The 14,234-nt window shown below is 38.1% G+C and overlaps 1 protein-coding gene across 5 annotated transcripts in view; it reads right to left on the minus strand.

The window, feature by feature from the left end:
- SEC31A (SEC31 homolog A, COPII coat complex component) overlaps positions 1 to 14,234 on the minus strand; it is a 69,796-nt gene that overhangs the window by 18,467 nt on the left and 37,095 nt on the right. For all 5 annotated transcript variants that reach the window (XM_040967452.1, XM_040967451.1, XM_040967450.1 and 2 more), the window contains 7 exons: positions 13,318 to 13,393; positions 12,809 to 12,987; positions 10,956 to 11,082; positions 9,748 to 9,893; positions 8,453 to 8,626; positions 5,157 to 5,330; positions 1,124 to 1,247 (listed from right to left, as the gene is read on the minus strand). In XM_040967452.1, the coding sequence (XP_040823386.1) occupies positions 1,124 to 1,247; positions 5,157 to 5,330; positions 8,453 to 8,626; positions 9,748 to 9,893; positions 10,956 to 11,082; positions 12,809 to 12,987; positions 13,318 to 13,393 (1,000 nt within the window). The remainder of the gene's footprint in view (positions 1 to 1,123; positions 1,248 to 5,156; positions 5,331 to 8,452; positions 8,627 to 9,747; positions 9,894 to 10,955; positions 11,083 to 12,808; positions 12,988 to 13,317; positions 13,394 to 14,234) is intronic.

Consider the following 14,234-nt stretch of genomic DNA (forward strand, 5'->3'; position numbering starts at 1 on the left):
ATTCTGTAAGCCCGGAGAGAGCCAGTACTTTAATGAATTTACATACTGCATGGAGGGGGTTAAGAGCCAATCAAGCAAGAGAGCCAACCAATGTTTTAAAGCAAAGACTTAAATTTAAATTAGGGTGATCTTTATGACCAAGGGTAGGTACCTAGCAGAACTGTGACGCGCTTCTATTAGTACTCTCAAGCACATGTTCACACTGAACACTTGAAAGAAACACTGTCTCGTATTTACATTCATGGAAAGTGAGAACATTATTTTAACACAAATGGTGGTTATCTAGATTAGTTCTTGTTTCTGCAATTAATTGTAATTTTTGTAAATTGTCTTGTTAATTTTTTCATTTGAGATTCGGTGTTTCTTTTTAAATTTTTTTCTTTGCTCTTAAAATTTCGAGCACATTTTGTTTTTAATATTCCCAAGTGCATTTTCTATAATGAAACAAAACAAAAAATTAAACCCTAATAATGGATAATGTGATTTTACATTTGTTGAAACCCATAGAATAAATATCAACAAATAAACTACTTTTTAAAAAAGCAATAAAATCCAGAAGCTCTATCTACAATTCCAAGAGTACAAGTTAATGTGTGCAAACAGTGGACTTTGGGTGACAATGGGGGGTTCAGCGCAGCTTCACTGAATCTACCACCGCAGAAGCAGAGGTGGACGGACCGTGGGGAGGGTGGGCAGATAGTGGCACTTCTGCTCTAAACAGGCCTATTTTAAAAATAAATAAATAAAATGGATAAACAGCAGTAACAGCAAATGTCCCTTGGAACCACTTTTCCCAGAAGAATTTACATTCCCTAAAGGAAAAGATTGCACTGTATAATTTTTAAAATTGTATTTCTTTACACCAAAAGTGTGGGACATCTGCATCTCTTTAACAGGTCCAAGTGATGGCTCAGGCAAAGGAGTCAAATGCTCCAAACACAGTGACAGGACAGGAGCTACTGCCCAGCCTGCTGATTCAAGCCGGATGCTTCTTGGGAAACCGTGTTCCTCCACTGCAGGGATTTAGCAGTCCTGGGCAGAACTGATTCGCACTTTGTCCAAAGTGAATGGCTGCTACATCAGCTATGCTGCTGTGAAAGAACATTAGGGTTGCACTACTTACGCTGTGGCTGCGGATAAGGTGGTACCTGGCCATGCATATGACCCGTAGATGGGGGAAGCGGAGTGGCAGCATTTGGGTTAATATTTCCATGCATTATGAAACCTGGAGGTGGAGGATTTTCTCCCTGGGAAGTAAGAATATGGTCAAAAAAAGAGGATTACATTGGAAGCAACAACCTCACAAGATGAATTTATAATCTCTGAAATAAAATGCCATGTTCATTTTTTTTTTAAATTTACTGCAAAAGCAACATCGCATTTTATAACCTCAAAATGATTTTTAAACAGACATGTCCAAAAAAATAACTGCAATGAATGGCCAAAGATGTAACAGCCTCATAAAACAGTGTCAGTGATACTTATAATGTCACCAGGATTTTCTGTTTCTAATTGCCATTACTATTTCATACTTTAGAACTATAAATATGCATGTCAAAAAGAAAAATTTTATTTCTCCTCAAACTCTGCAAAGCTAAAAAAAAAAAAAGATAAAGAAATTCTAAGAGAAATTACATTTAAACCATTGTTGACGAGTTCCAGTTCAAGACATTTTTTGAACTGCCAAAAAAAGAGAAGGGATAAGGAAATTGCTAAAGACTGCTTCTCGCACCACAGAAGCATTAAAACACAGACAGACAGGGATGGGGCACTTCAGAAAGGGGGTAGGGAAATATATAACTCTCTCTCTATGTATTTCTATTTGGTGAGCAGAATCCTGCTCGAAGCGGAATAATGAAGGATATACCTGTGTGTCAGAGGGAGAGGCTGCAGGTGGATGGCTGGGAAGGGCAGTAGGAGTTTTGTTACTCCAGGTAGTGACAGTAGGGGCAATTTTAACCTGAATTGAACAAAGAAATACCAATCACAGAAAATAAAAAATGAAAATGTTAAAAGAAAAAAAAAAATCCTCAAAAGGTATTAATACTAGCCAGATAAAAGGCCAAAAGAGCTGCAAGATAATGTGCATCAGTCAGGCAAATGTTTTCAAAGTAGCTGGGATACCAAACGGAAAACACAAAGTCATAACAAAATGATGGGAGTGGGGCAAAAGAAACACAAATATGAAAAACATAAATCAAAGCACGAGGACAATGCCATTCAAGCACCAAGAATAAATGGGAAAAGTGAGATACTAAAACTAGGATAAGAAGACATGGCAGAAAAAAAAATGCTTAAGAAAGTGATTTTTGAAGCATTAATAGCATTCATGCCACCATTAATCTGCAAACATCCTGACAGAAGTTCCCTTTTCTGGATTTCATTAGAGCCACAAACACCACATTAGTCCCACACAAGGCTTAACAATCACACCGCAAACACTGAAGCTGAATCTGTAGCCTAGTCCTCTCCTTAGCAGGAAGGAAGGAAAGCAAGGGCAAGAGAAACGAGGGGTCTGCTAAGGTGCCTCGCACTCCACCATGAGCAGAGATGGTGCTCTGCGGGTCACCTGCTTCCCAGCCCTGGATTCTCACATGGCACCACGCGACTTACCTTGGAGTCCAGTGCTTTCCAATGTTAACTCTAAAACCACTAAGATCTTTTTTGTCAAGTAAATCTTGAACACACACACACAAAAGAAAGGCCAAGCTGTGCTGACTGGATTGGGAGTGGAAGTCCTGTTAACCTGGCATCCTGTTTGCCCTGTCTGCAAACTCCTCTTTAAAACTACAAATCACTGTCTTTACTTATCTAAGGTACTGTATGTTTTAATTTAAAAGAAAAAATGCTTTATTTATAATTCAACAACTGGTATCAACGTAGAACAAGTCTTTGAATATTTTTACCTTTTCCCACAAAGACTTAGTTAAACTCAATGATGGAAAGAGTGTCCTAAGGCAGGTGCTATGGCACACCGAGATGCCACTTGGGATGCCAGCACCTCTATCTCTGAAGGCTAATTTGAATCCTGGCTGTTCTGCTTCTGATTCAATTTCCAGGGAAGATACTAGGTGATAGTGCAAGCGGTTATTAAGTTCCTGCCACCCTCCTGGCTTTGCATGTCCCAGCTCAGCTGGTTTTGAGTGCTTAGGGAGGGAACTAGTGGACAGCAAATCTTTCTTTCCCCCTCCCTCTCTTCCTCTGACAAACTTCCAAAAAACAAATAAAGCCTCTTCCCCCCTGTTGCCTTGCTTTAGTACTCCAAGAAAGCATTTGCTCTAACACAAGTACCTGGGAGATTTAATATTTTGGCCATTGAACAGCCACTTAAAGCTGAGAGAGAGTCAAGCTCTGGGTTTTGAAATTCTGGTTGGTCACTTGTGATCTGTCTCAGTTTTCCTAGACACCATCTGCTCTGTTGCACCTACCGTAGAGACTTTGAAAGTCTGATACAATCTTCAGCAAGGAGGAAAATTCATGTTTGTATATCATTTTCTTTTTTGTATATTATTTTCACCAGTATACACTCAACTACAAGAATACTAGGTAGTCACAACAAACTTATTAAATGAGCAACAACAACAAAATACAGAGAATTCTAGTTACTTTCAAATGTAATCTATCCTGGTTAGCTACCAATCAAAAATACAACAGAAAAAAAAAAGATGACTTCTTTTTCTTTTTAAACATTTCATGATTGTATTTTTACTCTCACTACAATGAAGTGCAAAATGCCTGCCAATGCTATTAACAATCTGTTCTATTTAAAACAGACAAGGTACTTACTAGGTTTGCTATCAGTTAAGTCCACACATTATATACTTATGGGGAGTTACTTCTCACCAAACAACATGAAGAATCTCTGTTGTTCTGGAATTTTTTCTAAGTTTGTACATGAAACAGTAACACAGTAAGAAGCCACATTTTATGTGACTAAACATTTGATAATTTAAAAAATAAATAAGATTAAAACTGTTAATCCTTCAACATGCTCTAAAACCTACACCTTCATAAACCTTTTGGTCACCCACTTTTCTCTAATATCCAAGTCACCCAAAAATGTGTATTCTGGATACTCTTCATTGTGTAGATACAGACAACAAAAGAAACCCATACTAATGTGTCACAAAAAGATGCTCAAAAAGACTGTTTACTAAAAATACAAAATTAAGTCACTAACAAGATAATTCCTGCTACTGTACTCAAGTTTATAGAATTAATCAAATAGAAATTTCTAGTACAGATGTACAAGGGCTGGCACTGTAATGCAGTGGGTAAGCCGGTCCTAGTTTAAATCCTGGCTGTTTGACTTGTTGTCTAACTCCCTGCTAATGCTCCTGGGAAGACAGTGGGAGACAGAGCAAGTCCTTGGGCCGCTGCACCTATGTGGGAGACTGAGCTGGAGTTCAGCCTCTTGCATTTAGCCTGGCCAAGCTATGTGAACATCAGCAAGCGAATCAATGGATAGAAGATCTTGTTCTCTGTCTCTCCCTTTCTGTCAACCTCAGAATAATATTTTATCACTTTCAGACATTATTCAAATAAATAAATCATGAAAGACAGATATACCTTTAAAGAGAAATAATAAAAAATAAAATTTCCTATAGAATTAAAAACTAATTTACAGCTAAAATAATCTGTTTGACCAGATTAATGCAATGATTTATTTTTTTGATGTATCTTATTTTTTATTTGAAAGGCAGAGTTACAGAGAGAGAGTAAGAGACAGAACGAAAGTTCTTTCATCTGCTGGTTCAATTTCTAAATGACCATAATAGCTCAAACTAAGCCAATTCAACACCTGAAGCCAGAAGCTTCCTCCAGGTCTCCCAGATGGGTACAGAAGCCCAAGGACTTGAGCCTCTGCTGCTTCCCAAGCCATTAGCAGGGAGCTAACTGTATTGGAAGTGGAGCAGCCAGGACACAATCTGGCATTCATATGGGATGCCATTGCCACCAACAGAGGCTTAGTTTACTATATCACAGTACTAGCCCCATGCAATGACTCTGAAAAGGAGATCATAAATGTCACTTTGACTTATCTAAAAAGTATTAGTGCTAAGAAAGGTACTACGTGGTCTACTTTTACCATATCAGAACTGTCTTGTCCAACAAACTAAAACTTTCAATTTGAACAGAAACACATAAATACTCACATGGGGATAATATTGCTGAGCTTGCATTCTTGGCATCTGTGGGTGGCCAGCAATCGGCCCAGGCCTGCCCTTGGACACTGGCTGCCTCTCATAAGGAACTTTAGCTGATTCTTGCACTGATAAAGGCTCTCCTTGTGCTCGACGAAGTCGGTCACGCAGCTGCACAATATTTGGCTGTAAGGAGCAAGAACAAATTATCAGAATTCACCCAAACTACAGCAGCATATTGAAAGTCCTAAAGCAATATGGTCATTCAGGAGACCCCACTCGATATGTATTACACCACAGACCTTGACATTTGAGGACCTGCCATTATGATTTCTAACATTCACAACCGGCACTGGAATTCAATGACCTACAGTGTAAGTTCTAGTTTAACTGAGGCAGGAGTTTGAATTATGCTCACATCATTATAGCATGACTTCCTACTTGTCACTGCATCTCTTCTGAAGTTTCCTTGTGGTTAATGCTCCCAAACTACAAAACTAACTTACAATATACACTAAAGGAGACTCCAAGAGAGTATCAATTGCTAAAGGTAGTAATGGATGAAAAAAGTGACCTAAGACAAATGAAATTTAAAATACTTTTGAAATAAATTGAAAGATTCAGATTTGTGGCTCACATAACTCTACAATTATACAGACTTAGAAAAGTATGAGTTGATCACGTTCTAAATATTTATCAAATAATAGAAAAAAATGTGTTAAAATGTTTCAAGAAATATCTTTTTAAAAGACTAGATAATCCTATAAGTTGGCTACAAGTTCAAAGGCATCATTTAAATTTCCTATTTATTTATTTATTTATTTATATTGAAAAGGCAGAGCTGGAAAGAGAAGTGACAGAGAGAGAAAGAGAGAGCTCTTCCATCTGCTGGCTCACTCCCCTAATGGCTGCAACAGCCAGAGCTAGCTGATCTGAAGCCAGTAACCAGGTGCTTTTTTTTGGTCTTCCAAGTGAATGCATGGGGCCCAAGGACTTGAGCCATCCTCCACTGCTTTCCCAGGCCACAATCAGGGAGCTGGATCAGAAGTGGAACAGCAGGAACACAAACCAGGACTACTGTGGAATGTCGGCACTTGTAGCCTGAGGATTAGCTTGCAACAGTGTCAGCCCCTAAACTCTTTCAGATATGTGTATTATCTTTCATGGAGGAGAATTTTATACAATAATAAACTTGAAAAAATAAGTTATGAAACTTCAAAAAGTTAACCTCCTCATAAAACTGTAGTGGCAATGTTGCTGTAAAGAAAAAAAAACCTATGCTCCTAAAATTAATATTTTCATTAACAATTCAGAATTCAGAGAGGTAATAAGTGGATCCTAGCATTGAATGTTTACAAAACCAATTAGAATCCTGGAGCACATCAAGTTTTGTAGTTTTATTCACTGATATTTAATGATAATCCCCCTATAACACACAAAATACTGCAAACAACTTTTAAAAAGTCCATCGACACCCAGAATAACATTAATAATAAAAAGTACAGGGGGCTAGTGTTCCACTCTAGTTGGTTAAGTGTGATGCCAGCATCCTGGCAGGGCACCGTTTCCTTTCCTGACTGCTCTACTTCTAATTGAGTTTCCTGCTAATGCACCTGGAAAAACAGCAGACGAATGTCAGGCCCCTGCTACCCACTTGGGAGATCCAAACAAAGCTCCTGGTTCTTGGTTCTGGCCTCGTCCAACCACAGCAATAGAAGCCATGTAGGTGAGTGAATCAGCAGAGAAAAGATTTTTCTGTAACTTTGCTTTTTCAAATAAAAAAAAATAAATCTAAAATAAAACAAATAATCTAGTGAGGCTAGGGAAGTGCCACAGCTGACAAAATCTCTGCTTGCAAAGCTGGCATCTCATCTGGGTGCCAGTCTGTGAACAGCTGCTCTACTTCTCATCCAGCTCTCCACTCAAGGCCTGGGAAAGCAGCAGAGGATGGCTCAAGTTCTCGGGCCCCTGCATTCAACAGGAAGACCTGGGAAAAACTCTTGCCACCCAGCTTCAGAGTGGTCCAGCTCTGGCTGTTGCAGCCATTAGGGGAGTGAAGCAAAGGGTAGAAGACTCAAGTAAAACAAATAAATCAAAAAAAAAAAAAAACCTGAACTTTATTATACACCAAATAAGGACAATGAATTAGAAATGTAAAGCAATTGTTCCTTATAAATAGCATCAGATTAAAATGGATTCAGACATCCGCCAGTCATGAAAACACTTAATAGTAGCATGTGAGTAGATGGAACTTTCTGGAACATTCCAATAAGGCTTAGGGTACCCACATCTCATACTGCAATACCTGGGTTTGAATCTCAGCTCTGTTTCTAATTCAAGGAGCACATCCAGGGATTTAGCAGGTAATGACTCAAATGGCTAGCCCCCTGCTACCCGTATGGGAGTCCTATATTGAATTCAGGTTTCTGAGGCTGATGCTATGGCACAGCAGGTTAAGCCACTGCTTATTGCACCAGCTGGACTTCCAGCTGCTCCAGTTCCCATTGAGCTCTCTACTAACGTGCCTGAGAATGCAACGGAGGGTAGCCCAAGTGCATGGGCCTCTGCACCCACATGGGAGATCTGGTAGAACCTCCTGGCTTCTGGTTCTGGCCTGACTCAGCCCAACTGTTGTGACCATCGGAGGGTGAAACAACAAATGGAAGAAGATCTGTCTCTCCTTCCACCCTAACTCTGTCTTTCAAATGAAAAATAAATGTTGGGGGCTGGGGATGGGGATGGGAGAACAAACTCCAGATTCCTGGCTTCAGGATGGCCCAGTCCTGACTTGTAGACACTTGGAGGTGAACCAGTATATGGGAACTCTCTCTATTTGTGTCTGTGTCAATGTCTGTGTATACCTTTTAAATAAATGAAATAAGAAATTAAAGCAGGGTGAAAGTGCCACACAGAATAGATTTCCTTGCTAATATCTGTATTATATTGTGTGGGAATCTAGACACTTTAATAATCACACCTGTTTCACTAACATTTATACCTTTCTAATATTAAATATTCCTAAAAAGAATCTTACATGAAGAATCAGCAATTTGATTCAGAATAATTTGGCCTCCCCCACTCATTTCCCTCAACACAAAGCGATCTTTCATACTACAAGAGCATCCTGTCTAACACAGATCAGGTGTCCTTAAAATGATCCTTGAAGAACTATCATTAACATCCACCCACAGTTGAGTGATAGAAATTTAACTGTTCCAAAAAAGCCCATCTACCTAGAGCACCAAAAGGTGCTTACTGGCCTCATCTTACTCATACATTAATGATGACAAACTGTCCATTCTACTGACCTGGTTGGTGTTGTCGGGAAGAAAAGCCAACGCTGCAGTAATACTGCCCTGGGCAGCCAGCAAGTTGGCATACTGACTCATCTTCTCAGCCAGCAGAACCCCCACAGAATTAGTGTCCATGGCTTGGGTGAGTTGTACAGCCTTTCGCAGAATGACAACTTTCTCAATTAGATCCTAAATGAGAAAAAGAAAGAACAATCCAAAAGAATTTGTCAAAGATATCAAAACCATGTGAGGAAAAGGAAGCAAGAAAAGATTCACAGTTACTAAGAATGTCAAAATCTACTAGAAATATACTACCTATTATCAACTCCCTTTGGAAGGCATGGAATAGCTGACCACTATTAAGGTAACTGAAAAAGTTGAGGAAGAAGAAAGTCTCTTACTCACGGATAAGGACTAGGTTACCACCTTCCCCTAACCATCCAAATCCTTGCCCAGCAATCTAAAATAGGCAAATATTCAAAGTGAATAACAGGAAGTTATCTGCATGTTGAAACTAGGTTTTAGCAAGTGGGGGATGAACATCATATCATCTACACACATTGCACCATTTACCCCAAAAATTCCCTCACTACTATAATATGACCCACATATAAAGGCACATAACCCTCAAATGGGCACACTGTTTAATTCAACATTTCTCATGTTGCCCTTCAACATGGCAAGCCAGGCTTCACAGAAAATGGACAGGCCTATCTTATCTGTCTACCTTTGAATACACAACTTCAGTAATGTGAATCAAGTGTTTTTCTCCCAGAAGCAATTAGATGGAAAACCTTTAGATTTATGTAATTAATTACCCAGTTGCTTTGTAGTTTTACAGTGATGTTACTGAAATCATAAGGAAACATAGTAAAATTTGGCTGATTTATGTTTAGGGAAAAAACTTCAACATAATTAAGAAGTCAATGAAAATAGTCTTCACTTTTACTTCATCCCTTAACACTGAAGATTCTGTATTGGACCGGGGATACATTCTATTACATAGCCTGCATGACTTCCTTCTGTGCCCAAGGCAGGAAGACCACTGGACAAAGGGACAGGACCATGAGCAAAAAGAAGTGATCACATTGGGACCATTTTTGCTGCAACCCCATTTTCCTATAGTATCATAATGGATTTTGCTTTTTCAAAGACAGCAATAAATGCTTACAACTGACTATGAAAAAACTCTTAGAACATAAACTAGGGTGAAAGCAATGAACTTCTAGAACAATGAACGTCTAGAATCTATCTTGATTGTATACAAAGAAAACACTAAAATGTGAGGGCCACTTGTTTCAGATGCTAACCTGAAGGGACAGAGAACTGCTTCCATCTTGAGCTTTGGTCCAACACGAAACTAGCTTCTCAACATTCCCAGCACAGATATAGCAGAGACAAGCCTGTGTCTGCAGGAGACTATCTCCTTCCCTTTCAAGCCTCGTTCCCAAAAGATCTAGAAAACCAAAGAAAAGCAAAGATGTTACTCAAAGCAATCTGTATGTGAGGCTGTGAATAACTTAAGAATCTCATAAGTATGGATTAAAGTTCACACTAATGCCTAGGAGAGACAAAATCATTTTAAATGCTCATAAAAATTTGTCAACTGAATGCATGTAGGTGACAGACTGCATGCAATAAATCATGTCACAAGAATCTATATCTGCATAACTTATTTCTATTGATTATGAATAGACTTTCCAATGGTAGGTAGGTTCAGTATAATTTATGAAAAGAGTTAATATCTTATTGTTTTCATATTCTCATAAGCCTTTAAGGTAGCAAATGCCTGTTTCTTTTTTTCCTGTATTAAAACTTATTTTCTTAAAAATAATATTGATTCCACTGCCAGCACTTTAAACATGGCCTATGACAATAATTCCTATTCAAAGGTTGTCATTCCTGGGATCAGCATTGTGGTACACCAGGTGAAGATGCTACAGGTAATGTCAGCATCCCACATGTGCAACAGTTCAAGTCCTGGCTGTTCTACTTCTGACTGAGCTCCATGCTAATGCATCTGGGATGCAGGGGAAGATGGCCCAAATATTTTGGTTCCTGCCATGGAAGATGTCTTTTTCTCCCTTCCCTCTATAACTTTTTCAAAATAAATAAATGAATCTTTTTCTTTTAAAGTGTTCTACTTCTATATTGATAACAGGCAGCATTCAATAATCAGGGTTTCCTTATGTGTCATTTTATGAATGAATAAATTGAGGGTTAGAAATTATTTTTTCCTAAGTGATACAGAGATAAAAGTAGTAAAGGCAAGATTCTAACTCAACTCTCTGGTTTCTGTCTACAACCAAAAAGTATTGCTTTTAAACTTTAACAATCAGAGAACTAACGTTAATAATTTTGACAAAAACACTGAAATGAAGACTTTTCTTATTTGTTGCAGATATATTTGTTAATTTTATCATGACAAACTTAAAAAATTTGCAATAACATTTGTATTTAATATTTACAACAATGATAATATCATGCACGTGAAGTAAATATAAAGCCCATTTCTTACCACAAAGGGCTGAGAACTCATCTGGTTTTGCGTAAGTCAACACTGCAGCTAATGCCTCTCTCCAATTCTTAAGGTCACAAGACTCTACAATCTCTTTCCAGTTCTTCATCACTACTGCAGTGATGAGCTTAGGAAAGAAAAACAAAGGGAGAATTACAAGTCTTAGGTATATCAACAAAAATCAACCCTGCCTAACCAAGCATATCTTTCATAATTACTTGTGCTAGTACTCTATGCCAAATAAAGCTGTAGCAAAGTGAAGCACATCCTTGAGTCAACAAAATGACATAATAGATTTTCACACAAAACACAAAACTATACTAACACACCTGTAAAATATGAAGAAGAGTAGAGATGACTGTCAGAACTTTGAACAGGAAGATGGGACCTGATCTGATGAATCAGGACAAACTACCTCGGCATGTGGACTTCTGAGATGTGACAAGAGGGCCACACAAGAATGAACCTCACCAAGAAGAATAAGCTAGGGTATCTGGCACAAGCCAGGCCAGAGTTGCAGCCTAGCATGCTAGGCCCTATCTGCAATGCTGGCATCCTGTGTAAGCAACTGAGTCTCAGGTTCTCCACTTCTGCTCCAGCTCCCTGCTACTGCACCTGCAACCGGAGCACGAGGACCCCAGCCATGCATGGGGGAAGACATTCATTGAGCTGTGGGCTTCTGCTTTCAGTCGGGCCCAGCACCAGCTAATGTGGTCATTTGGAGAGTAAACCAACACATGAGAGATCTCTGCCTATTTTTTTCTCAATGTGTTCTCAAATAAAACAAATTAATAAAAACATATTTTTAAAAAAAAGAAATAAAGAAGAGAAAGCAGGGGAATGCATTATAGGCTCAGCTGGAAACTGAAAAACACTCAGTGTGTTGAAGATATGTGCCCCGGGGAGGCTCATGAGATGAGGCCGTGGGAGATGAATGGCACCCAAGGCAAGCACACTGCACTAATTCCTACAGATAACAGAATCCACAAAAGTTAGTATTTTACAATATGGAAAATAACAATTAGAAGGCTTAAAGTTTTTTAGGCCTTCTATGCCAGAAGAGACTCAGAATATGAGTAAATCTTTACAGTAATAAAATTTTTATAGCAATCTTACATAATGTGGGAAAATGCTTACAATGCTTGTAAACTGTAAATGAAATCAAATACAAACATACACAAGTATGATTATGACCCTGTCTTAAATAAATTAAAAATACACAGGAAGAGGAATAGGAATATTTTTCTTAATTTTTGGTTAAATTTTTCTACAATTCAAAAGTAATTTTAACCTTTTAAAAATATTTCATGTATTAGATCCAGCATGGTAGCCAAATGGTTAAAGTCCTCGCCTTGTGAGCAGAGATCCCATATGGGCACCAGCTCTAATCCTGGTGGGTCCTGCTTCCCATCCAACTCCCTGCTTGTGGCCTGGAAGCACTAGAAGATGGCACACAGCCTTGGGACCTGCACCCACATGGGAGACCCAGAAGAAGTGTTTGGCACCTGGCTTTCGGGAGTGGGAGTGGTCTAGGAGGGAAATACTGGCACCTGGCTTCGGACTGGCTCAGGTCCAGCCATTGTGATTGCTTGGGGAGTGAATTAACGGACAGATCTTCCTCTCTGTCTCTCCTCTTCGCTGTATATCTGACTTTGTAATAAATATAAAATAAATCTTAAAAAAAAACTACATATGGTAACAACAGAAACTGGAATAATTGTGTCAAACTTCTAACAACTGCTTCTAGATAAAGACATCATGGAGGGTTTTGTTCTGTTTTTATCCTTCAAAAATCTAGAATATGCGCATATTGCTTTTACAATATATTATTATTTATTCTTAAAATAACATACCCTGGTAATTTTGCTTTGGGATTTGGCAAAGTATTTTCTCTGTGTTCGAGCCAAAAGTTCTTTTCCACCTGCTATGGCCAATATAATGGCATCAGCCATACGGTTGTCATGTAAACAAAGGTCAACAGCACTCTCAAAATTCCCCGTCAGCAAAGCTCGAGTAATTAGACCATCAATATCTGCAACCAGAATGTAACACCAAAGTTAAACAGCAACTATTAAAAACAACAAAAAGTACACATTAGCAATTCATACACACACACACACACACACACACACAGAATGCAATGTGAACTACTGGTAGATAGAATGAGCTGGAATTCATACAAGAGATCTATAGAAATATATGGGAAATATAGAACCATAGTGTATGCGATCCCAGGCACAGATCGCATATGCTAAGTGATAGCTAAGTCTAGCTGTTGCAAAATCTCTATACCTTAAACTCAGAGCTGCTGGCTTTCAAATTTAACAAAAGCAATAAAAAAAAGAACAAATGCTTTGCTTACCCCCACTGACGGAGATATTAAATGTTCCTCCAGCTGAGGGCAGAAATTCAGACTCTTGTGTTTCCTCTTTATTACGCTAGGAGATTAAAGGGAAAAAAAGGCAGCAATTTCATCAAAATGAAACAGTCTGCCATGATGTGTTGGCAAAACAAAATTCGTAAATGATTATTTACCTATTGACTGGATGACACGCCAAGAGTCCTATAGAGATTCTTACATCTAAGTGTCCACTAAATTCTCTGACTCTCCTAAGTATTAACACCATTACACAAAAATAAATTTAAGGTTATCAAGAGCATTGTTAAGCTGAATTGTATATATTTATATTGTATATGGGGATATTTATTATTGTTGCCTCCAAAGTTATGATCAAAATGGAAGACCCTTTTCTTGGATTCCTCAACCATGAGAAGATTTTAAGTCACACTATTTAAGATTTTTGAAAAGCCACTTTTACACATATTAACTCCATTTACCAGGTATGGTTATAAGGGCTATGTTTGCTTGAATTGGATTATAAAAAAATAATCTGTAAAACAGATGATTAATGTAATAACATAACTTACAGTATTCATAAACTCAAATTCAATTATATAGGCTACTATTCTCTAGAATTAGTCATACTTCAAACAGCATGTTACTCTGGAAAAATATTTTTTTAATAAACAAGTTGTAAATTTCTGAAATTAGTTACAAAACTAATTAACATAAATTTAATATTTTCACTGGTTAGAAGAAATATATCGCAGCCATTTTATTGGCAAATAACTATGTGGTTTTCCATTTACTCACAAAAATTCAAAAGAAAAATCTTAGAGACCAATCTATTTATAAAGTTCTTCTAAACAGTTTCAATACAAGATAAAAGATCTAATCTTTGGTGGTTAAGGTATCTACCTATATGATTGCACATGCCT

The sequence above is a fragment of the Ochotona curzoniae genome, unplaced genomic scaffold (assembly GCF_017591425.1).
Source record: "Ochotona curzoniae isolate NIBS_2020 unplaced genomic scaffold, NIBS_Ocur_1.0 scaffold_4506, whole genome shotgun sequence".
Lineage (NCBI taxonomy): Eukaryota > Metazoa > Chordata > Mammalia > Lagomorpha > Ochotonidae > Ochotona > Ochotona curzoniae.